The sequence below is a fragment of the Phycomyces blakesleeanus genome (assembly GCF_001638985.1).
Source record: "Phycomyces blakesleeanus NRRL 1555(-) unplaced genomic scaffold PHYBLscaffold_41, whole genome shotgun sequence".
NCBI classification, from domain to species: domain Eukaryota; kingdom Fungi; phylum Mucoromycota; class Mucoromycetes; order Mucorales; family Phycomycetaceae; genus Phycomyces; species Phycomyces blakesleeanus.
In genome coordinates, this window is record NW_017265190.1 from 50,219 (window position 1) to 74,470 (window position 24,252).

Genomic DNA, 24,252 nt, shown 5'->3' on the forward strand with positions numbered 1-24,252 from the left:
AATACACATTTTTTTTAGTTTTTTTTTATGTATTTAAAACTGACCCTCATTGTTAAACTCTTCAACATAAATCTCGGCAGTGTCTTCTTCGCCATTGTCATCACTGTCATTGTCATTGGTCCTGTCAGACTCATCACCATTGTAGTCATTACCAACAAAGACGTCATTGTCGAACATTGAGACAGCATCCGAAATAGGTGAGTTGGCCTGACTGTCCATTGCTTCCACAGAATCAGATTGATATGTTGGGATTACTACAAATATGGAATATAATAGTTTATTATTAGTTTTTCTTCTGCGTTTCAAATAAAAAATGTCTTACTTTCAGTATCTACTTCCATGCTTCTCTTTTCAGCTATGTTTTTTAAAATAATAAAAAATAAAAATAAAAGCAATTATTACTCAGTAGACAGATAACAGCACTGAATAAATTATACAACTCTTGAATATCTCAGTACCTTCAAATCTAGTTCTTTTATTATGACGCTGAGCAGTACGTCTCAATACTCGGAAAACTTCTTGATCATTATTATGGTATCTGGTGCAGTAGCAATCAGTGTTGTGCATTTGAATAGAAGGAAACATAGTGTATGTATTTTGAATTATAAAATAAAAAAGGAAACAAGAGTGCTACAAATATTTCATTTGATATGGTTTTATAGTAAACCAAAACGTATTTTTTATTTTATTTTTATTTTATTTTTATTTAAGCCAATAGAATACATCAAAACTACACCCCCAACTTGATAAAAAAAAACTGCTGAGATAAAAAAAAATCCTGACATATCCATTATGATCCGACTATCTGGACAATATGTTAATTGTCCTTATTTTTCCAGTCGAGGACAGGGCAAATGAATCTCTTTTCATAATTAATTTAATTTGGTCTTCACTTATATTCTTACTAAACAAAAATAATAATTTAATTAACATTTTTATATAAGAGACATCATATTGAATAAGGCCTCAAAAAAAACATTCCAAATAATTAGTATAAATATCAATAGCAATTATTCATAATAAAATCATCTTTTATCTACTATATTATTTTATGTGTTTGATTGTACTTCTTTAAGTACACTTCTTTATTATCAAGTATACTTATTTGTCTATTTTTATATTGTCTGGTCATTGATTTATCAGCTCAGTACAATCCAATAAAATTGTAGTGTTTGGTATTTGGTTGTGTGTAAATGATGTACAAAAAAAGATAAACGTATGTAAGAAGAGAAATTAAAAAAAAGAATTAAAGAATTGGATTTGATATCAGATAAATTAGAGTAATAAAATAGTCTCTTTATTATCAAATAGACCAGTTAAAGAAATTAAAAGGGAAACTAACACTAAAGTAAGAGTGTAAATAATTTGAATGATTAGAGAAATAGTTAAACTAAAAGAAAAAAAGTAAATAATACTAATTCTAAAGAGTTAACTATGGGAAGGAAAATGTTTACTAGAGTAAATAGTATAACGAAAGAGAAATTTACTATGGTAAATTTACTAAGGCATAAATAAAAGAAAAAATTATAACAAAATAATAAAATAAAAGAGGATGATTCATCTTTCACAAAGACTTGACAGAAAAATAAATAAAATAGAAGAACTTTTATAGAAGAGATCAGAGATAATAGACAGCATCTTAAAGAAAACTTGTATCAGAAAAATTCAACAGTTGTTTATTGATTGATTTTAAAGAGATATTTATACTACTTTATGGATAAAATATATGGCAAAAATAGGCTAGATAAAACTTGATGAAATAATTGTAAATAAAAATATAAAGAAAAATAGCAATATAAATATTTCATCATAAAAGAAGAAATAGATAAAGTTATAATATATAACTACAAGAAAAAAAAATATCAGAAAGATGTTATAAATAAAGGGAAAAACTATTCAGTTAACAATTTTGGTAAAGTAGTTTTTGAGAGGAAGTGTTACATTTAGTGTGCAGAAATAAAATAAAAAGAAAAGGGAGAAAACAATTTCAGGAAAAATAAAAGGGGAATGATTTTAATTTTCAGAAAATTGGTTTTTGGAAAAAGGTGATTTTGTGAAAATGGAAGAAAGAAATTAAGATTAAAATTAAAATTTTGAAGAAAAATTAAAAGAGGTTTTCAAAAGAAAGTGAACTTGGTAGAATTTGGTTTTTTGACTGAGACTTAGAATGTTGCTACATCATATGTCAATTGACGCATGTGGTGCTTGTGTTTGTGGTAAATGTTGACAGGTGATATCATTACAGTTTTTGAGATTTGAATAGGTTTGTAGATATGAAATAATCTCTCTTTTCCACAAGAGAGAAAAAGACAAACTCAAAAAAGAATGTAGAATTAAAGATAATAAAATCAATAAGAGAAAAATAAGAGAAAAACAGTACTATTGATTAATCTCGATAGACTTGACTCAATATACTCGGATAATCAAACAAGTAAAATATCAACAGCATTAAATATTAAGAGAACTTGTTGTCAGAAAATAAGACAAAAAAAATCAATGTTTCTTAAATGCAAGTATTGCAATATTTATAGTTTTGCAATTGACTTGTTGAATAATCAAATAAATAAAATTATAAAAAAATATATATAATAAAAGTTGTATAATTGACGATCTATTAAATGTGATTTGTTCTTTACTATCATTAAGTACAAATAAAATAATATAATTATTAAATCATAATAAGGAAGATAATTATGCTTGTAAGAATATATAATAAAAATAATATTAATTCCAAGTTGATTCATTCAGTTAAATATAGTGAGAAAATATGATATGATGTGTGGTTGCCTGAAGTTATTGTTGACAGGATGATGTCGTTTCGTTGTACTTATTGGTTGTTTGCTCTACGAATAGAAAAATTGCTTTCTATTCAATCTCGGTCGCCGTCAGAAAATCAAAAAAAAAAATCGTAAATCTTAGGGGACAGGGGGTTTTTGGATGATGGGGACAGGGTGTTACACAAGCTTATAGTGAGTAGTCCGGCAGATAATTAGAGGCGTGACTACTTTTAACTTGTCCGGCAGACATCCATCGTTTCTGTGTGTAACACCCTGTCCCCCAAAAACCAGTCACCCCCCTGTCCCCATCCAGTATAATCACTTGTCTTTATTCACTAAGAAAAATCATGCAAAAGTGGAAGAACATTTGTCCGTAACTTTTCATTTTCATTTTTATTTATTTTTAAAAAATTCATAACTCGTTCAAAAAAATAGATAGAAATATGAGAGTAAGATGGTTGGTTTCGTTGATTTTTTCTGCATAAAGTGAGTATTTGTTTGTTTTGTAATATTTTTTGAATCACGTTTAATGAGTGAATTACAAAAGTTCTGTACATTTTATTTGTGAAAGATTGAACAAAAAAACAACAATTTGAAAATATTAGTAAAAATCACTTGCAAGTGCTTTATATCAATAGAAAATAGTAAAAAAACGTTTCAGTAAAAGTTTTAGACCATATTATTATGTAGAAAAAATATTTATTAGCAAAAACAATCTATCTTGAATGGTTAAAAACGTGAAAAAAAGTGTATATTTTGCTTGTTTATTCAACCAAAACATAATAAATTAACTTCAAATTTTGGATATAGAGATGTACGTATTTTTTCAGCAATACGGCAAAATATCCAAGCTTTAGCGTTCGAATTAAGACAGAAATCTATCAAAAGCTATGCGTCGTTTCTGTTTTACATCTTTTATGGTAAAATTCACGTCTGTGATTGGATGAATATCTTAATCAGATTGCTTATAAATGCACAGACTTTGTACTCCAAAAAATAAAAGCCAATTATATAGTCTTCCAATTAGTTGGATGCCAATAATATTCGTATCTGGGTTTTACATGTAACATTAAAATTAAAGACAGACTGGGTGCAATTGTGTTTGTTAAAAAATTAAAGAAAAAATAGGAGTAAAGTATATTAAAAGATAGAAAGATAGATAAGTTATATATGTGTGAGGTCAATAATATCAGAAGAATTTACGGGAGAATTTGTAGGAGAGTTAGTGGCAGTAGTAGTAATTGTAGTAGTTGTAGTAGTGGAGGGTAAAAGATAAGACTTGTTCTTTGGGAACTGACCCCAATGATTCCAACTTGTGGAAAAGCAGTCAATGATACTACCTCTACGGATAGCATCAAAATACAGCGCATTTACCTCAGGCCAGGACCGATGTAAATGAGGCTTCACTTTAATTGTTGTCCAGTGGCACCCATGTACATGGTGCAAGACCATCGGCAATGGCTTTCTTTTGAGAGGCTTCCGATCATGGAGGGGAAGGAAAGTTACAGGCAAGACGCTCCGATCGTCCGAGTACACACAAACAGGCTCGTTATAGGTGTCAGCTATTATCTGAGCACAGTCTGGTGCAGAGAACCACATAGAGGAAGGGCAAGATGGGATATTTTCCCCAAGAGCAGGGTCAATCTCAGAGCCAAAGGCAATGACCTCTGTCACTTCAGCAACATCCATGCCAAAGTTGTGCTCGTAAAGTTTACCGTGGGTTGCCATCGTGGCCAACATCTTCTTCTTCACCAAAGGAAACTGATCCTCTCCACCCTCTTTCAGGTGTGCAAATACACGGAAACCGCACCAACCATCGGACTTGGGGTTAAACGTCAACGAAATGGCGGCTTGGTCGATTTGAGCAGGCAGAGCAAAGTCATGCACATTTTTGTTTTGTTTTTTTGGACTAGGCAAATCGTACCAGTAGTCGTCTTGGAGATGTTTAGGTCTTTTAATTCCAGAGGAATATTTTTCAGCTAAGAAGAAACAAAAAACAATGTAACATTTAGTATTTAATTTTAGTAAAATATCTTATCGGTTACCTTCTTCGAGAGGCTCTTGCTTTTTAGCGAAATTGGTTGTTTTAGCTATAGAGAAAACATGCAATGTGTGAGCAAACCATACAAAATATTTTGTGATTCATTTATAAGTTATCAAAAATTACCTTCTTCGAGAGGCTCTTGTTTTTCAGCGAATTGGGTTTCTTTTTTTATTTCTTTTATGACTAGAAATAGTAAGCATTAGATATTACATTGTAATTTCACAAAAAAAAACAATTATAAATTACTTTTTTTGAGAGGCTCTTCCTCTAAGAACTCCTTCATCACTTCTTTAAGTCCTTCTTTCAAAATACTTCTGATATCATTCTAAAGAAATAAAGAATAAATATGTATTAGATTGTGAAATCATGTTTGTGTATGTTGCATGCTTACTTTGTTCTTTTGCACAAGGAGATGTCTGTGCTTGTGACGGACAAAGTCCTTTGGGAGAGCAGTTTTCCTTTTGACGTGCTTAGGTCTTCCAGGAGCTTTGACCTCACTTGCCGAAGGAAATACAACATTTGGATGGTCAATTATTTCACCAGCATTGTCAACAAGTTCATCAACCATTGCCATAAGATTCTGGACTTGTTGATTCCCTTCACACTGACGAAACAATTGTTCAAGCTTTGTTATACATTTCACCCACGGGGCAGGCTTTTCAACGTCGATTTTCTGTAGAGAAACGTCACATTCCAGTTGCTTCAAACGTTCACCCAAAGAAGAAGACAGAATCCATCTTTCAGGAATGTCTGATAATAGCAACATACGATCTCTTGGCAGATCATGGCGACAAGGAAGACCAAACACCACTTTTACTCTGCAATTGCAAAGCTCACCAGGTACAACCTCTTCTAGAAGCTCAGCACAGATGGTGATCAAACCAATTCTGGAGACGTGGTGAATCAATCCACGGAGGCGAGGTTCATGGTATATTCTGGCATCTGTGATAGTTGCCTCATTCAACTCAAGGTCCTGATAGTCGCCCTCGAACTGAAGAAGATAGGAGCAAATTTGCTCAAATGAAGAGTTCAATGACTGAAGAGCCGAGATTTTTCTTTTCAGAGCATTATGGCCACTCTCGACACGTTGTGTTGTCACACAGTCAAAATGTTTTAATTGGCTAGTGAGGTAGCCAGCCCACTTTTCCTTGCACGGCATCCACTCATCTTCAAAGTACTTTTCCAGAGTTCTTTTTTCTACAACCTTCGTAGAATCATCATTATTGTCTTCCAGCTGCTCTTTACTTTGGAAATCTTTCCGAGATGACAGCGATTTGAAAAGCTCAAGATTTTCATCAAAGACATCGCGTTTATCTCCAAAGATCATTTTGTTGACTAAATGTGTGCACAACTCCTTTTCTTTTCCTGGCTTCATTGTTTTTTTTGCCATTTTGGCAATGTTGTTGATCATATGCCAACCACACAGAAGCTTCTTGGCCAAGGGGAACTCGGAATCAAGCGCATTCATCAATGCTTTACATTTGTCTGTAACAAATATAGGGGCTTTATCAACCCCCTCCAAAACAATTGCTTTCAGAGACTTCACAAACCAAACATAGCTCTTCTCTGTCTCATCGGCTACCCATGCAAAGACCACAGGAAAGCTCTTCAACCTTTCTCCACCTAGATTACTGACACCCTCTACGCAAACCAATGGCATCTTCGCGCAGTTTGTCTTGTATGTAGCATCCACAATAAAGACATCGGGGAAACGTCGAGCTCTCTTGATCATTATATCGTTTGTAAAAAATATATGAGTGAGTCTATTTCTCTCATTAAACTCGTAGAGAACGGAAAATCCCTTTGCTTCCATTGTTCTGATGAGCTCAGTAGCGCCATGGGCAGACTCCTCATCACCACGAGTAGCACTGTACTTGAGATTGTTGATATCGCTGATCCTCAGCTTTCTCATTCCTGTCACCTTGTCACTTGTTGCCTTCTGAACATCACGGGACTTGGCGTGATTCTCCAACATTGTCTTTGCAATAGTGGCATCTTCAGCAGTCAAAAGAGACATTCTTCCTTGGTGAGAAGAAGCCAAATTCTCAGGGGTGACAGGGTGGTTGTGGCAATGTTCGTTTTCCCCATAGGCGGGCAAAGGAAGATATCTTTCGCTCTTCTTCTTATAAGAAAATCTTAAGAGATAGGGGCATCCAGTAAGAGAAGAGTTGGGCGTCTTCTTTCTTTTCTCATCACTTATATTGCGCTTGTCACGATAAACACCAGCCTTTGAACAAGCAATGTGAAGAATAGGGAATTTTCCGTCCTTAATCTTAACGGTGAAGTTATTAGAAAGGGCGTAATCGTTTACGGCTTGAAGAACACTCTGCTTGTCAGGATAACCATTCTCGGGGAATGAGAGAGTTGTTTTAAGCGAGTACATCTTCTCAATAGGGGTATTGAAGTTGGTGTTCATATTTAATAAAAGAGCACTGTAGTTATATAAGTATTTTTATTGATTCATGTACGCAATGTACGCAATGTATGCAATGTATGCAATGTACATAACGTAAAAAAGGCATCATATCTTGTTATTTGGAAATATTATTTTTTATTCTTACAACTAAATGTTAATGACTTTAAGAAAGGGGGTGTTTTTATTTTTCCCGGGAAATTGGAATGATCTAAAGATGGGGACAGGGGTGTGCTTATAACGATGGAGCAAGGTGTGCTTATAAATGATGGGGACAAGGGTGTGCTTATAAAGAATGGGGACAGGGGGTTCTTCAAGACACTTTATAGCCGGGCCTCGGACTTGCAGTCACCTTAAATTGTGCGGTGCCGTTACCCCCCGTCCCCATAGCCAAAAACCCCCCGTCCCCTAAGATCGCTGAAAAAAAATAGAATATAATTTTCTAGAATTACAAAGAATTTTGCAACAGCACCTCACCGCCGGACAACCGAAATTTTTGATAATTGATCATTTTTACAATACCCCTTGTCACAATATGTACCGGTAACTTGGCCGAGTTGGTCTAAGGCGCCGCACTCAAGTTGCGGTCTCGCAAGAGGCGTGAGTTCGAATCTCACAGTTACCATTTTTGCGACGTTTTTGATCAGATTGTTCTTTTGTTATTCTCGATCTGGTATCTCTTTTCTAGCACTTGTAACTAAGTCGCAGAATCAATACCACTGGAGATCATCAAGTTTATGAATAGTTTTTTTAGATAAGAATAAAGATGATTTTTATTAAATATAATTCTTGAGTATTTATACAAAACAATTATTGTTTTCTGGCTAATAGAATGGCTACAATAATATGTCTTAGATGGTGATTATCCAGTAATATCTCTACAAGTATATTTCTCATCTCCAACATCTAAAACATAGACAAAAGACTAATTGGCAAAGTCAAGATCTTTTATCTTAAAAAGTCAACTATTACTGGTTGCTTGTAACTTCCAATTTTGGTTACCAATGTCAACTCTGACAACAAAGTCAAAAGGTCAAACCTACTGGGGATCAAGGACTATACGTAAAATCAAAAAGAAGATAAAAGATACTTTTTATTGATAGGAATTGAATTGTCTTATATAGTTTTCTAAACTAATACTGCACATTATCAGCAGTAGATATTATTTATATATAATTAAAGAAATAGTCATTATATTGTGATTGATGCTCAGTAAGATATTACTGTGCATAAAGAAGTACTGCGGTTAACTATCTTCAGATTTTACAGATTCATCAAAATAATGTCTAATACTTTGTCATTTTCGATCTGAGTTGTTCTTGCAATACTATAAGAGCATCTGCAGTGGTTACATTATCAAAAAACATTATATATAGTGTAGTTCAGTTATATTGGGGATTGAATACCAGTTAAAAACAGATTGACAAATTGTGGTTACATTATTAACGAATATTATAAATGTTACACAACCAGTTAATATTTTTTATTACTATTTTTTTTCTTTCTTCACTACCACTTTTTTTTACTTCTATACTTTTACATACACTAATAAAAATGAACAACAACCTTATTACTGCATTTTTTGAAGAAGAAGAACGTGATGAAGAGTTACGTACAACTGTCAGCAGCTTCCTATTGGACAAGCTTACCCACGACTACTCTGACTATGATATTGAAAAAATATCTCAAAGAAGTACTGTACTATGATCTTCCATGATAGACAGCAAGGCCACAATCAGCTGTTCAAGAATTATTTTAATGAAAGGACAACATATACTGACAAACAATTTTGTAGGCGTTTTAAAATAAACAGATCATTGCTTATGCGAGTTCTGAAGGCTGTCAATGACCATGATAGCTACTTTCAGCAAAAGTTAGATGCTGCTTGTAGACCTAGATTCTCTCCTATCTAGAAGGTAACCGTAGCTATCTGCCAGCTAGCATATGGACTTCCTGCCAACTCCATAGATGAATCGTTTAGAATGACAGAGTCAACTGCTTTTGAGTGTCTGAAGCATTTCTGTGCTGCAGTTGTATCTGTTTTTGGCAATGAGTACTTGAGAGCGCCATATGAAGAGGATGTAAAACAATTTTTTCAAGAAGGGGGATCAGGAGAATTTCCCAAAATGCTAGGATCCCTCAATTGCATACACTGAGAATGGAAGAACTGTCCCACTGCTTGGCATAGACAATATGTTAGAAAGGAGAAGACTCCTACCATTGTTTTGGAAGCTGTTGCTTCATATGATCTCTGGATTGGACATATTTTCTTTGGCTTGCCTGGATCATTAAATGACAGCAATGTCTTGGACTGGTCTCACCTTTTTGAGAATATAACTGATGGAAAAGGCCCCAAAGTTAACTTCACCATCAATGACAATACTTATAGCTAGGGATATTACTTGACAGATGACATATACCCAACCTATGCTGCTTTTGTTAAAAGCTTTAATGACCTTCAGTCCGCAAAGCACAAGGTATTTTCATATATATTATATTGTTACTTATTATATTTACTAAGCACTTATCTTCTTTCAGAACTTTGCAAAGGCACAAGAGACAGTCAGAAAGGATGTAGAGTGTGCATTTGGTATATTGCAGACATGTTTTGCAATAGTTGCTGGGCCAGCAAAAATGTGAAGTCAGGAAACTCTGCATGACATTATGACTACTTGCATAATCTTACACAATATTATTGTAGAAAATGATAGAGGAGAGAAAGAAAATATTGGTGAAGGTAATGGAGTAGAAAGAAAAGTTGTAGGTGAAAGATCTGAGGTGGATACTTCCTTGACTGGAACAATGTCCTTGATGCCCAGATCAGAGATAATGCTCCCAGATGGAAGCTTTGCAAGTTTCATGCAAAGGTTTATAGCAATTCAAAACTGTAAGCAGCACTTTCAGTTGAGACACGATCTTGTAGAAAGCCTGTGGCAAAGAAAAGGAGATTTCTTAATAGAATAAAATAAAAATTAAAATAAAATATATTTAATATTTTTGCTTTTGCTTTTTGCAAACTAATTGCCATCACAATCCTCTCCTTCGCTGCTAATATCAAAGAGATTGCTGCTCATACTGTCATCATTGCTGATAGGAGTATTTCCTACACCTCTTTCCTGAACCTCCTTCTTCAAGTCCAACATCATCTGACGGCTGACATGATCTGCAATCAAAGAAGTATCAATTAACAGAACCTTTATGTCTTGAGTCCTTTGAAGGATGGCGTTTTTCTCTCTTATAGCCATTGCCACAAAGTTAGACTCCATGGTCTTTTTTAGAAGCTTCTTGCACTCATCACCCTTTGCAATACTTTCTGAATGCAACGCAATCAGCCTCTCAATGTTTTCCCCCCACTTTCTTTTAGTTGCCTCTTGCTCTTTGGCAAACTTTCTTCCAGCTGGGCAAGCTGGACACTCCTCTTCGTCTATACTCTCACCAATTGGATTAGGGGCAGAGACTGTCACTTTGGAATGTCTTTCATTCTTTTTGGCTGGAGCACTTGGCTTCTATTTTGGGTGTCTAGCCAAGATTCTGAAGCAGTAACAAAGATTGAACTTTGTTTTTGTCTCAACGAAATACATCTCATCTGCCTTTGTCTTCTAAACTTTTATTTAACTACCATGGACAACATAATATGTATTATCTACATTTCAATAACTTATATTCCAGTCGTCATTGGTGCCAATGAAATTTGAGTGCACTATAGCCAACAAGATACTGATAAATTCTGTTGTCATAGACACTATCATTCTTTTTATTTCTGATATATCCTCTTCACAATGTCTATTCCGATTAGCAAATGTTAGTGAGTATTGTTGTATTCTTCTAAAACTTTGCTGACTTTTTTATAGGCCGTGTCACCAAAAACATATACTATAACTAAACATGGCCACCAATATAGTAATATTTTATAATTTTATTTATTTATTATATTTTATTTTAATATTTATCTAACAAAATATAACTTTTATTATATATGAACAACCCTCTCTCAAATATGTTCTGCATCTAGAACTTTCATCTTATGCTACTGTCATTGACATGGTAAGACTTGTTTTTCTTTTATTCTTTTTATATGTACTATAATATTATTACACTGTTTATTAATATAATACAATTGGTGTGGACAGACTAAAAGATCAAAAAAAGGGCAAGAAAAAGATAAAACAAGTCTATCTTGAACTTAGCCAATCAACTTTAATTATGACTGTCCACACCTTTTTTTAAAAAAAGTTCAAAATTAGTTCAAAATACATATTAGATAATGCTATGCTCATAATGCTGTCACCATCAGTAAGCATAGTCAATGCTTCATATTCAAATATATCAACATAAAGAAGTCTGTTTTGTTGTGGATAAAGACGAATTTGTTTATATTATTGAATTACAACTCTTCAGAATCTCTCCCTGCTTGAATCTGTATCTACATATCGTCAAAGCATATGTATACAAATGATATCCCCTGTCTCTAAAAGTCCTCTCAATCAGTACAAGAACTCTTAACAATTCTCATCAATAAAAATCATTCTTCTTGAGCTCAAACCTCTCTCCATCTCATAATCTAATTATCTACACCACTTTTTTTACAAACCCATTTATTACAGGTATAACATTTTAGCCAAAATAGCTTGTCAGTATATATTACTCTTATAAAGTTATAAATAATAATCAATACTCATCTACCTTCATTTTAACTCCATCCTTTTTGTCTTTTTTTTATAAAAAAAATATCTTCTTGTATCGCCTGTACCTTACATTAAACTATTGTAATAAAAGTATGTCCACCCCCAGTGCTATTGAGTTCGTTTCTCATCAGGAAGATGACAATCAGTTACATTCCTGGATGAAGCCAGATGGTGGTAAAGATGGGTTGTCATTGATTGATTGGCTGCAGTATTTTCTGCTGAAAGACAACGCAGACAATCTGAGGAAGTATCTTGGTGGCTTCAAGAACGGGAAGAAGGTCAAGGTCAGCAAGACCAGAGTGATCAACGACTGCTGCTAGTATTTTGACAAGCAAGGTGTGAAGTGCACCAGCTCTCAAATAAAAAGCAAGCTGACGTATTTGATAACCAAGCAATATCCTATTGCATTCAAAGCCTGGGAAGACAGCACAATGAGAATTAGTGAAGAAGAAATGTCTCAACATAAAAAAGATGAGCTTGAGGATATAAATATTGTTATGTATAAGTTAAAACAAACATCTAAATAATTTAAATTATTTTTTATAAGTATATCTTAATGATATATGCTCAAACTTCACGCAGATGAGAAAAGTACTTGGTGAAAGTAAGGCAAAGTCACCTGCTGTATGTAATACAACAACGCCCTTAGACTTAAACAAAACCCAAGACATGAGCAAGGGTGAAGACAGTGAAGACGGTGAAAATGATGGAGGTGACGAAGCCAGTAAGAGCAGCAAAAGCTGTAAAGACCAAGAAGAACAGGGAGCTGATGTCAGCAATGAGATCAGTTCTCAGAGAGAGGCCATTGTCCAAAGCAATAGTGAAAGCAGCACCTCCGAGCACTCTGATGCCAGTGCATACAGTAGCAAAAGATACCCTAAATTCTTTGGCAAGATTGTGAAGAACACAGCAAAAAGATCAGTCAAGAGCATAGAGGATATTGGGCATGGTATAAAAGAGTTCAATGATGCCCGGATATCGCTCTTAGAATCAAAGTATGAGGAAGAGCTCAAGAACCAGAAGGAGAAGCTGCAAAAAGAGCTTCAATGCAAGCAGTGGGTAAAAGGAGTGATCCTTATGACAAAAACATTTGACTGGTCTGAGAAGAAGACTAAGAATGAATTAGAAGAGATGTATAACCAATACCTCAATTATTAAATTGTATTTCTTCTATTTATATTATGCGTTTAATTTATATATATACAAATTCTCAGAACTAATGTTATTTCATTTAAAAAGTTTAAAGGCATGTAGACTATATAAAGATACTATCATTAAAGCAGACAAAATTGATCTTCTACTTACATCTTCAAAATAGTTTGATAATAAAATATTAAAGAAAGAGAAGAACATAAATAATGACGAAATATCTATTTAATTACAGCTGTCAAATGCCAAAAAGTGAGATCTATGTAATAGATATAAAAACTAATACTTCTGTTTTTTTAATGTATTTAGAATGATCAAAGTTTATTTTCTTTATTCAAGAAGATTTATTCTTCTCTTTTGACATAACAACACGTTGTGTCTGAATCCACTTTGTATTTCTGTCTATATTCTGGGATCCATCTACTACACCAGACTCCTCTGAATATCCTGTCTTCTGCAGGCATTCAACTTCAGCTTTCTCTCTATCTTCCCATCGATGCTTGGCTTCCTGAGACCATTTGTCGTCATCTTGACACATCAGAAAATTGTTCAAGGCTACGCAAACCCGAATCTATGCGTTAACCTTTACAACATCTTCCTTTCTTTTTATCCTTACAGGGATTGATTTGAGAGAGTAGAATCTCTCTTTCAAGATTCCAAATGCATGCTCAATTTTTACTCGCATGCTCGAGATCTTGGTGTTGAACTCTTGGTCTGCTAACGAGAGTTCACTGTTCCTTGGCTTCTTTTTGATTGGAATAATATAGTTTGTAGCCTTGTACCCCGCATCTGCCAACACATACTCGTCATCAGAAAAGAATTGCTCTGAGAATTTTCCAAGCTCACACTCAGACAAAGTACGCATATCATGCAAATTTCCAAAGAAACCAGTTGACATGTATTGGATTATGCGTCTATGATCACACACTGCGACACTGTTTACACAGTAAGCAGATCTGCAACCGAAAAACTGCTCTGGCTTCCACAATGGTGCTTTTGCCAGCTTAAATAAGCATCCGTCAAGAAATCCAACAAGGTTTGGAAATCCTAATGGATATTCATTTGCTCGTTTTATCTCTGCTTTCTCAGATTTGATTGGCCAATAAACGAACTTGTGCTCCAAAGAAAGAATTACTTTAAAGAATTTGATTGTTATATTCTTGATATAGCCCTCTATTTGTTTTTATTGTAGGAAACAGGTAAATAAATTTGCTTTTGTATATGTGAGCAAACAGTCATAGAATATTATCCTGAGTCACTTACTTCCTATTCCAGAACGTCTTGCCAAACAGCCACTTGACAAAGAATTACCATTTGATTCTAATCTGTCAAGAACAATAGAAATCTGTAGTCTTATATTGATCGAGTAAAATCCTGACAATTGTTGGTAAAGCTTGTGGTTTTTTACAAGATCATACAGCTTATAAAAAGAGCTCTTGCTCATTCAAAACTCTTCCAGAAAGCCACTTTCATCTAAGGCAAGCAGAAAATTCAATCTTTCTTTTTGAGTTACAAGTTTCTTGGTCTTGTTTTGCGCTTTGAGAAAATAGTGTCCTTTGCTGATTTTGTCTTGGGCCTTCATAACCATCAATTTCTCCTGTTGTAGCTTTAATTTACATATGCTTGCTAAATCTTTGTACGTGTCATGATCTTCCTCATAAGCAATGACATTAGAGTCAGACAACATCTTAATCATCTTCTTCAATGTGTGTTAAGTGATAGCTGCAGATGCATCCAAAGTTGATTTTGCAAGTATATTTATTAGAGTATGCGGCATTTTTTTTAAGATAATAAGTAAAAGAGTAATATATTTCTCACTTTTATATACGCTAGTATTTAATTATAGCAAGTATATATGCTTTAAATTGTTGTTTGCTATTTAAGTGTAATGCAACTAGAAGGGATGCATGATATTATTATGCAAGTAGTATCAGACAAAAACTGGCCAATCATAGCCATTGATTAATTTTGCCCTTTTTTTGCCCTTTTTTTGAACTTTTGATCTGTCCACACCAAATATTCTACAAGAGACTATATCGGCTCTTAACAGAGACTATCAAAGTTTACAAATACAACTGTTTGCTTTGGGTGTATAAATTAATTACTATATTACTCAATTTACCCAAACTAATTTTTCCAATCATTTTCATAGTCAAAGTAGTCATACTAGGTGCCATGTTCAGCATTCCTGATATTCTCTTGATTTTTCCACTTATATCTGATGTTTTTAATATAAGTATATTTTATATAATATATTTTTTAAAATATTTGATATTCTACGTACATAATTAACACCCTTATAATTTTAGAGAACAGGCATCTTCAAGCAAGCTACACATCACTGGTTTTTTTTGAGAGAAATAATATCTGCGTTGCATTGCTCAATTCAAATAGTATGAAAGATAATAGGGAAAGTGGTCCAAAATATATAATTGTATTGCTAGACTGTAAATCTAGAAGTATTCTTTTTTTCTAATAAACACAAAATAAACCAATAAGAGTTGCAATGCATATATGGGGGGGAAAAGTATTTTGCAGTTAATTGTATAAGAAGGAGTGTCTAGGATTGGCTCAAATTTTTGTTTTGAAGATTATAACCATGGAAAAGTTGGTATTTCAATGAAATAAAACATAGAAAAGTTGGTTATTCCATTAAATTTCATGCTTGTTTATTGTTCTTTTAATCTAAAACAAACATAAAGTATTATAAGAAATATAGTTTTAGATAAAATGTTTTGGTGTAATAGAGAAACTCTATATACAGAGAATGCTAATAAACTCTGCTTCTCATCTGCCCAAACTTTTCCTATGTTTGAAAGTTGATCTTTCTACTTAGTAGAAAGATGGCTTTATATCTTTGTGTAATTTTTCTGATCATATGAAAAAATCTGGTCTTTACACATACATTTTGACAGTTTTTAACAGAAGAATATCCGATTATTTTTCCAGTGAACAATGTTAATATATGTCATTTGGTGACTATTTGTCTTGTATGTAGCATCTATTACAATGATTTCTGGCATTCTTTTTGTTCTGTCAATGGCATCCTTATAGATGAAAAACACCATGTTTATTTTGTTTTTCTTATTATCACCAACATTGTACCAGACATAAAAGTTTAATTCTTGCAATACAGCACTACGGGAAAAAAAGTGGTCTTTTTGGTGGTCTTTTTGGTGGTATTTTAGGTGGTCTTTTGGGTGACAGTTTTGGTAAAACCAGCAAAAAGACCATCCCTATTTTTGGAAATATAATTAAATCTTCGTTGACTGATGGATGTTAGGTTTTATTCATATCCCAATATTTAAATTTATGTATTATTCTTCTCGTTCTATTGGTAGAAAGAAAATAAAAAAGAGCTTTCTTATTGGTATAGATAGAAAAAAAGAATCTTTGTATTGTCACTCATAAAATACTTTTGTTATACTGCTACTTTTAATTGGATAATATAAACTTTATTGCAGTATGCACATTGATAGTATTGGTCATTTAAACAAAAGCATTCTCTCAATTAGTTCTCATATATATATTCTGATTCATTCATAGTTTTAATTGGGCAAAAAAGTTTTATTTCATAGAAGATCATTATTTAAAAATGTTTTTATTGGTTGTTATAATAGAAATAATATTTTATGCATGAATCGTACTGGCTAAAATTCCTTCAGATTATTACATATTCTCACATTAATTACACAATTTATTGTACCTACCAGATATGAACTTACCAGAGTATTCTTGCTTCTTATGCCCTCTCCAGAGCTGGCTAACCCTTGCAATTGATGCCCAGTTTCTGTGGCATCTGGTAAAATCGATTCCATTGTCTCTGAGTATGATGGAATGATTGATACACAGCCTGTTTCTATCCTCTTGAGAAAGCAATGACCAGCCAGGGTTTGTTCCAAGATCCTGAACAGATGGAAGAGCTGCCAGTTGATCACATATGACTTTGGTACATGTGTTAACAATTCTCTTGGTTTCCTCGGTCAATTCTATTTTAAGATCGTCTGTTATCATCTTATATATATGCTTTAAAGTTATATTGTTGATTTTTGATACGGGTCTTGGAATGATGCCAGTAAGAGTCTATTATGTTTGACATTAATTGAAAGGACTTTAGTTGTTATAGTATTTGCTTACACTGGTAGAGATAACAATAGTTCTATCTGGAAATTCCCAATATTTAAATTCATTGTAAAAACTTGTCATTTGAAGTTGCATTGTATCTTGTTTATTTTCTAATGCTTCTTGACGGCCTAGCAATGCTTTTTGACTACTCTTTAGGGAAATAAGTGCAGCTTGTATTCCTTGAAGCAACTGAATCACTGTATTGTCTGTATTGCTCATAATTGTAAAAAAAAAATCAGTTACATGTTTGTTATAGAAAAAGAAAGAAAGAGAAAATTTTTTACCAGAAACTATTATTAGTTTCAAATCTTTAGCTTCAATTTTTTAGCTTCAAATTATTAGTTTCAAATTATCTGTACAAATCTATTGGTTACTCCTGAAGAAACATTGATCTAGTAACTTTACTGATGACATACAGATACTTCTTTAAGATCCCGAGCATATATTCAGAATGCATATAACATCATTGTCTTTATATAATTAAGTATAAAGCTATACATTCAGAAAGTAATTAATTCTATTCTTACTTATATAACAAAGTTTTTTTTTTACCTACCTCAAACATGTCCAAAATTACAAAAGCCCCTCATTACCAATGCCGTACTTGCAAGTCGACCTTTAATAACAGTCGAACATATAAAAGATGTCTCGAACGATGCATGACAAATAGGGCAGAATTACTTGCCAATGGCGAAGTTTCCCAAACTGTCTCTCTTCCTGATCAAAGCCAGTTTACATCAGCAATGGTTCCTAACTTGGCTTTTGGGTAAGCTTATCAAAAGCAAAAACACAAAACGATAGACAGTATATTAATTAGCTGTATACTTTGATAAACAAACAGAGAAAACATCAACACAAGCAGTAGTGAGGATATGGATATCATTGACAGTACTGAAGATGATGAGTCCATGGTGAGATACATAAATACATATATTATGCTAATCATACTTATTGTTGTTTATCTTACTATAGTACGATTTTGGAGAAGAATGCAAGAATGTCATTGACAAAATTGAAGGCACCACACCCTCGCTAGTCTTTGATTTTAGCCAGCCTCTTCCTGTTCCCAGCAACAATGATAAAAAGAATCTCGCATTCATGCAGTTGATCCAAGAGTTTGGAATTTCTTGTCGAGCCCACAAAAAGATTGTAGAACACTTTAACCAGATCCTTGATTGTTCTATTAATATTACATGCCAAGTATGCAGCCCACATCTTGGAAACAAACTTCTTGAGTACTTCTCGGGTATCAAAGCAGACGGATATGACATTTGCATCAGAGGTTGTATGCAGTTCAACAACGAGAATGATATCGCATGCGTAAAATGCGGTGAAGCAAGATACAAAAATGGCCAAACTAGTGAAAGTGACACCAGGGTTCCTGTGAGATCAATTGTACAGCTTCCTTTGACCAGACAACTTGCTTTGTGCTTGGCTGATGGCAAGACCAGAGCTGAAATACTCTATCGTCATAACCACCAATCCAGCCAAGATGGGCAGAAAGCAGATGTTTTCGATAAGCATGTATACCAATCCATGAAGCATCTATTTTCTGGTGAAAACGATATTGTAATTTCGTTGTCCATGGATAGGTTCAACCCACACAATGTACCTGGATCAGTAATCATTGTTCATGTAACTGTCTTGAACTTGAATCCGACGATCCGTTATGAGAAAAACTGGATGATCCAAATAGCAATGCTTCCTGGTTGCACTGGTCCCAGTGACATCTGGTCTTTTCTTGAGCCAACACTGAGAGATCTCCGTTTGCTCCAGACAGAAGGCATGGAAGTAAAGACACTGACAACAACGATCAGGGCAAAGGTACATGTCCTCATGGCCACTGGCAATATTCCGGCTCTGGCAAAGCTGGCATGCCATGTTGGCCACACGAGTAAGAATGGCTGTCATATTTGTCACATAGTGGGCCAAACTTCTAAACATGGCCAGTACTTCCACATGTTGCCTGGAACCCAGACGCGCTCACTGAAGAGTTTCAGAAACTACAATCTGGCAAGCAGTGCAGACAGAAAGGGGCTCAATGGTCAGTCACTGTTAGCCTCAATGAAAACATTCTCTGGCCCATTTTTTTTCACGTTATACGAGATGCATGGTCTGTGCCACGGAATTGGTAAACAGGTATGGGGACTTGTACGCAGAAAGTATGGAATCAAGCATCCTCTATGTCTTTCTCTTGCCACTCAAAGGGAGATTGGTGCTGCAATGGTAGCTGCAAAATCTACAATCTCTATATCGTTGCATGGTGCCTGGAGAGACGTGACAAAGAATGCCAGTTTCTTTAGAGCTGTGGATTGGGCAGACTTTTTACTCTTTGTTGTCCGCACGTTGGTTGCAGAGCATGTCCAAGACTCGGTTGCTCAAAAGGCATTACTTGGCCTGGTTTAAACATGCAATTTACTCATGAGCTGGGAGTTATCAGCAGAGAATCAAACCTTGATAAGAAGGTATGTTTAATGCCATATTTTATTTCATTTTTTATAGTAATTTACTTTTACCTTTTTTCTTAGTAATCTTGTAGAATGGAACTTATTCCTAGAGAGTCTTCTTTCTACAGCAGATATTGACATTGGCGTGTTCACAATTAACCAGTACATTATTCAGCATTATCCTCAGATGATTGATCTATATGGCCCACCAAGAGCATATAGCACATGATCTGTGGAAAGGGCCATTGGTGAGTACTTCAGATCCATCAAGAGTAGCTCCCAAGTCAGTGTCAATGCTGGAAACATCATGATCAGACTGGTGCAATCCTGGCATGTAGCGGAACTGACAACCATTGCAAACACAAAAACTCCACCAGCTAACCTTCTAGTTTACAGTGCATATACCAATAGGTAGCCTGTTACAGAAAGAGGTGATTCTGCCAATACTGAGTGTGAGATTGAGTTCTGGGGGCCTTTAAAGAATTTAACAATTTTCGATAGCTTTGAAGATAGATCTCATCTTTCATTGCTTCTTAAAACGTTTTATGATTTGAAGGGGAAGAATGTAGTATGCTTGAGCCTTCTATAAAGACACACCGCAAGGCCTATCTTAATGGTTGTGTTATTGACGCTGCATTCAACCAAAGTTCTACAAGAGAGGCATGTTACGTTCATGTGCAGCTATAAGTGGACATGAACTCCAGAAGATCCTGCTTTTACCGTCCAGGATATAAGCATTTCTTTGGAAAGGTGGTTATATTCTTCCAGCATATACACAACTCAAAGAGATGGCTACTAGCTCTCATAACCATATATAGTGTGCATTTGAAAAATGGATTGCCTATTACATCTGTAGTAAAGCTGAAAACTATAGTGATTCATACCAGTGACATTGTAGAGTTGGTTGGCTTGGTGCCATCAAATGTCAATGGTAGTCATTACATCATTTGGCCTAGCCTTAAACGTGGCCCAAAATTGACACTTGGTGCCTTAGGTTATATATAATTTGTTTTTTTTTCTTTTTGTAATAAATTTTTCTTTTTTTCAAATTGTCTTAACAAATTTTATTCAAGCAGCAGAAAGTTTAAATATTTTCTTTTTTTTATTTCTGACATCCAATATTTCTCAATTCCAATCTATATTTACCAAAAATGTAAGATTTTTAATTAGAATAGACATTTGTCCCTCCTAAGATTTAATTTTAAGCAATTCATTTGCTTTTTATTAACTATTTCAAAGAACAAAGATTTTCTTGTTTCAACTTGGATTTTTAGTGATTTTTTGATTATTATAGGCCAAAAATAAAGTCACAAATTCAAAAAAGACTATCTTTTTCCCATAGTGCAGTAATGAAACTAAACATTTCCTCTTCTTCTTCTGACTTTCTGAATTGTTGCTTAGTATTTTTAATATCTTGACAGATAATATTGGTGTACTCACTTCTCTTCAAGTTATTGAAGGAAGTGGATACATGATTGTTTTTCTTAAGGTATCAGACAACAAGAGTCACGGCTTCAGATTCAAGCTTTTAATATATGGCATATGCTTTGTGGTCTTTCACAATCTGATGATTGTGTTTTTTCTTGCAGGAGTGAACTATAATCTTTCTATCTTTCTTTTTTGAGGCATATACAAAACAAAAACAGTCACTCTTTTAGGTATTCTTTAAACATTATGTCTTCCACCCAGAAATAGGGGTTTCTTCATTGACAGAGACTTATGAAACAATATTTTGGTCTTTTCAGTACCTCTATATTCATCATAGTGCTTACAGATTATTTTTATACAGATGCTTGAGAAAAAATAAGTAGTGAATGCAATATTATGCTTAGCACCATATGCTTTGATGGCTTCACAAATAGCTATGGTTGAAGAAAATTCTCTTCCAACAAGAAATATTAAATTGAACTCAGGCAGGGCAGCATTGTATTTCTTTGAAAAATTCTCACTAATAATAACATGGTCATTGATATTGTTGATGCCGCTCATCTTAGAATGTCAAAAAAAATTAAGAGCTGATGTTATAGTATAAAAAGAGCAGTGATTTTATTGGCAAACTAAATAGCACTTTATATAGTTCCCCCTCCTCCTCTCTGCCCAAAATATGATCATTTGCCCAAACACGTGACTAGGTGATGTAATATGCTTCTAATCATCCTTCCAGACTGTTCTGCCAGACTGTTTGTAAGCTTCCTCTATAATTTTTCTAGAATTATAAGAAATTCTGCAACATCACTGAACTGTTAGACAGCCAAAATTTTAGAAAATGCTGATCATGATGATTACACCCTGTGTTAATATTGATATATGTGGTGCTTATATTTGTAGTAAATGTTAACAGGTGATGTTATCATGATTTTTGAGATTTGAATGGGTTTGTAGATGTGAAATAACCTCTCTTTTTCACAAGAGAGAAAAAGACAAACTCAAAAAAGAATGTAAAATTAAAGATAATAAAATCAATAAGAGAAAAATAAGAGAAAAACAGTACTATTAATCAATCTTGATAGACTTGACTCAATATACTCAGGTAATCAAACAAGTAAAATATCAATAGCATTAAATATTAAAAGAACTTGTTGTCAGAAAATAAGATGAAGAAAAATCAATATTTATTAAATGCAAGTATTGCAATATTTATAGTTTTGCAATTGACTTATTGAATAATTATATAAATAAAATTATAAAAAAATATAATAAAAGTTGTATAATTGACAATCTATTAAATGTGATTTGTTGTTTACTATTATTAAGTACAAATAAAATAAAATAATTATTAAGTCATAATCATGAAAATAATTATGCTTGTAAGAATATATAATAAAAATAATATTAATTCCAAGTTGATTTGTTCACTACGGCGGGATGAATGGCAGTTGGGCTGAAAGCAGGCACATAACTGCCATTTTTTTGGTCGAAACCCAATAAAATCTCCGCCGTTTGTTGTAAGATGGTAATGTTATTCGTAGCAATTTAAAAAAGTAACATGAAAACACTTTTTTTGTTGCTGTACAATATTTTCAATACTGTAAAAAATGTTTGTAAGTTGTAATGACTACTTTGAGTATTGAAATATATGTTTTATTGAATATCAAAGATGTCAACAATTATTAAGATTAATAATTTTTGGAATGTGTGAACGAAATGGTAACATAACTGCCATTTTTTTTATTTTTTAAACTATGTTCTTTTTTTTTAGATATTCTTTTTATCTTGATGAATTGGCAATTTGATTTTATTTAAATCGCGTAATGGCGTATAGAGCATATAGGGAATGAAGAGAAAAGCATAAGGTGTATAGAGAATAGAAAAAAAACCGGAGTATATAAAGAAGAAAAGAAAGATGGGGCATATAGAGATTAAAAAAAACATAAGAAATAGAGAAAATTAAAAAAAGATTATAAGATACAAGGATGATATAAAAAATATAAAAGATATAAGGATATAGAGCATATAGAAAAATAAGATAAAAATAAAAAGGATTACAGAATGGAAAGATTGCCTTTAGTAATGCACATGTTGTTGTTAAAGATATAATAGGGCGCGATTACATAAAACTGGTTTCCATTCGGTGGGTATTGGACCAGACCAACCTGATGACAAATGTCATTTACACTTACAGTGGTCCCTTGATAATTTCACGCCCCTTTAATTTCACGCTTCGATAATTTCAAGGCTCTGAAGACCCAACTCGAAAAATAGGGCTTAACTTTCACGATTCTCGTTAATTTCACTTTCACAAAATTTTTTGGCCTTGAATCCTTAAAGAAAAAAAAATTAGCCAATCAGACGAGAGCAATATAGTTATAGCTTGGTTTAAATTTTTTTAATTCTAGCTTTTCACGATTTTGTAATTGACATCAATGTCAAGTGCGTTAAGTTTTCATGTCAAACACTGGGTTATCAAGTTGTCATCTAGCTTACTTTTTTTAAAATTTTTTTTTTTCATTTTTTTTTTTAGAAATAAAATAAAACTATATGTGCTATATTTTGATTAAGTTTCATTTATTAATTGTTTAGTAAAGATTATTCACTTGAAAAATATAAATATAATTCTAATTTGTTTGTTATAAAAGTTTTTATTGTAGATTTTATTATTTCTATCTGTCATTACTATTTATTGTTATTTGCAATTGTTACTATTTACAAACATATTACGAAATCAAGCTTTGACTGTACTTGGCTGCTAACTTTTTTTTTCTATTTTTAAATGAAGAAAAATATATTTCTTATAGAAAATTGTTTTTATTTTATTTGAAAAAGAATAAATTTTAAAAAGACTTAAAGAAGCTGGTTACTTTAGTTTGCTTTGAGTTCGCGGTTTTCTGGAACTTGTTTCTAAGGCCTTCAACCTTACTAACGAAGTCTCTGTCAATATCCTCGTCTTCCAAGATATCCAAAAGCATGCAAACACACTCAAACTTTTCCAAAGCAGAATAAGTTCTCTTGAAAGGAACTGCTGATTCCACTTCAGCAATTTCTTCATTGCTGTTGTTGTTGGCTGCATTGTCGTCTGCGTCATACTCTTTCATGACAATGTCAGCGATCTCATTCTCATTGATCACTCTATGAGTGCATTGTCTCTCATAGAGTGGATCTGATTTGCTGGTCG

The 24,252-nt window shown here is 33.5% G+C and overlaps 8 protein-coding genes and 1 non-coding gene across 9 annotated transcripts; 3 read left to right on the plus strand and 6 right to left on the minus strand.

The window, feature by feature from the left end:
• Window positions 1-33: 33 nt before the first annotated feature.
• PHYBLDRAFT_71692 (hypothetical protein) lies at window positions 34-585 on the minus strand (the record flags this gene model as incomplete). The annotated part of the gene is made up of 3 exons (XM_018442525.1): window positions 34-254; window positions 323-355; window positions 459-585. The coding sequence occupies 3 exons, from the start codon at window positions 583-585 to the stop codon at window positions 34-36; spliced, it is 381 nt and encodes a 126-aa protein (XP_018283828.1).
• Window positions 586-3,941: 3,356 nt separating this feature from the next.
• Window positions 3,942-5,395, minus strand: PHYBLDRAFT_175751 (hypothetical protein; the record flags this gene model as incomplete). The annotated part of the gene is made up of 5 exons (XM_018437565.1): window positions 3,942-4,756; window positions 4,823-4,867; window positions 4,945-5,004; window positions 5,068-5,146; window positions 5,213-5,395. The coding sequence occupies 5 exons, from the start codon at window positions 5,393-5,395 to the stop codon at window positions 3,942-3,944; spliced, it is 1,182 nt and encodes a 393-aa protein (XP_018283829.1).
• Window positions 5,396-7,776: 2,381 nt separating this feature from the next.
• Window positions 7,777-7,859, plus strand: PHYBLDRAFT_t290. The gene has a single exon. It is a non-coding gene; the product is annotated as a tRNA-Leu (tRNA).
• Window positions 7,860-8,788: 929 nt separating this feature from the next.
• Window positions 8,789-10,198, plus strand: PHYBLDRAFT_71690 (hypothetical protein; the record flags this gene model as incomplete). Its single annotated transcript, XM_018442524.1, has 6 exons — window positions 8,789-8,927; window positions 9,161-9,315; window positions 9,400-9,591; window positions 9,628-9,711; window positions 9,773-9,824; window positions 9,936-10,198. The coding sequence occupies 6 exons, from the start codon at window positions 8,789-8,791 to the stop codon at window positions 10,196-10,198; spliced, it is 885 nt and encodes a 294-aa protein (XP_018283830.1).
• Window positions 10,199-10,251: 53 nt separating this feature from the next.
• PHYBLDRAFT_153046 (hypothetical protein) lies at window positions 10,252-10,865 on the minus strand (the record flags this gene model as incomplete). The annotated part of the gene is made up of 2 exons (XM_018433054.1): window positions 10,252-10,740; window positions 10,854-10,865. The coding sequence occupies 2 exons, from the start codon at window positions 10,863-10,865 to the stop codon at window positions 10,252-10,254; spliced, it is 501 nt and encodes a 166-aa protein (XP_018283831.1).
• A 1,146-nt stretch (window positions 10,866-12,011) lies between these two features.
• Window positions 12,012-13,077, plus strand: PHYBLDRAFT_153047 (hypothetical protein; the record flags this gene model as incomplete). Its single annotated transcript, XM_018433055.1, has 3 exons — window positions 12,012-12,203; window positions 12,312-12,413; window positions 12,502-13,077. 3 exons carry the CDS (start codon window positions 12,012-12,014, stop codon window positions 13,075-13,077), a joined length of 870 nt encoding a protein of 289 aa, XP_018283832.1.
• Window positions 13,078-13,639: 562 nt separating this feature from the next.
• Window positions 13,640-13,933, minus strand: PHYBLDRAFT_25776 (hypothetical protein; the record flags this gene model as incomplete). Its single annotated transcript, XM_018439875.1, has 1 exon — window positions 13,640-13,933. One exon carries the CDS (start codon window positions 13,931-13,933, stop codon window positions 13,640-13,642), a length of 294 nt encoding a protein of 97 aa, XP_018283833.1.
• Window positions 13,934-14,998: 1,065 nt separating this feature from the next.
• Window positions 14,999-17,412, minus strand: PHYBLDRAFT_175756 (hypothetical protein; the record flags this gene model as incomplete). The annotated part of the gene is made up of 4 exons (XM_018437566.1): window positions 14,999-15,121; window positions 15,174-15,286; window positions 16,794-17,151; window positions 17,206-17,412. The coding sequence occupies 4 exons, from the start codon at window positions 17,410-17,412 to the stop codon at window positions 14,999-15,001; spliced, it is 801 nt and encodes a 266-aa protein (XP_018283834.1).
• A 2,424-nt stretch (window positions 17,413-19,836) lies between these two features.
• Window positions 19,837-20,378, minus strand: PHYBLDRAFT_153051 (hypothetical protein; the record flags this gene model as incomplete). Its single annotated transcript, XM_018433056.1, has 4 exons — window positions 19,837-19,983; window positions 20,046-20,113; window positions 20,181-20,223; window positions 20,334-20,378. 4 exons carry the CDS (start codon window positions 20,376-20,378, stop codon window positions 19,837-19,839), a joined length of 303 nt encoding a protein of 100 aa, XP_018283835.1.
• Window positions 20,379-24,252: the final 3,874 nt, after the last annotated feature.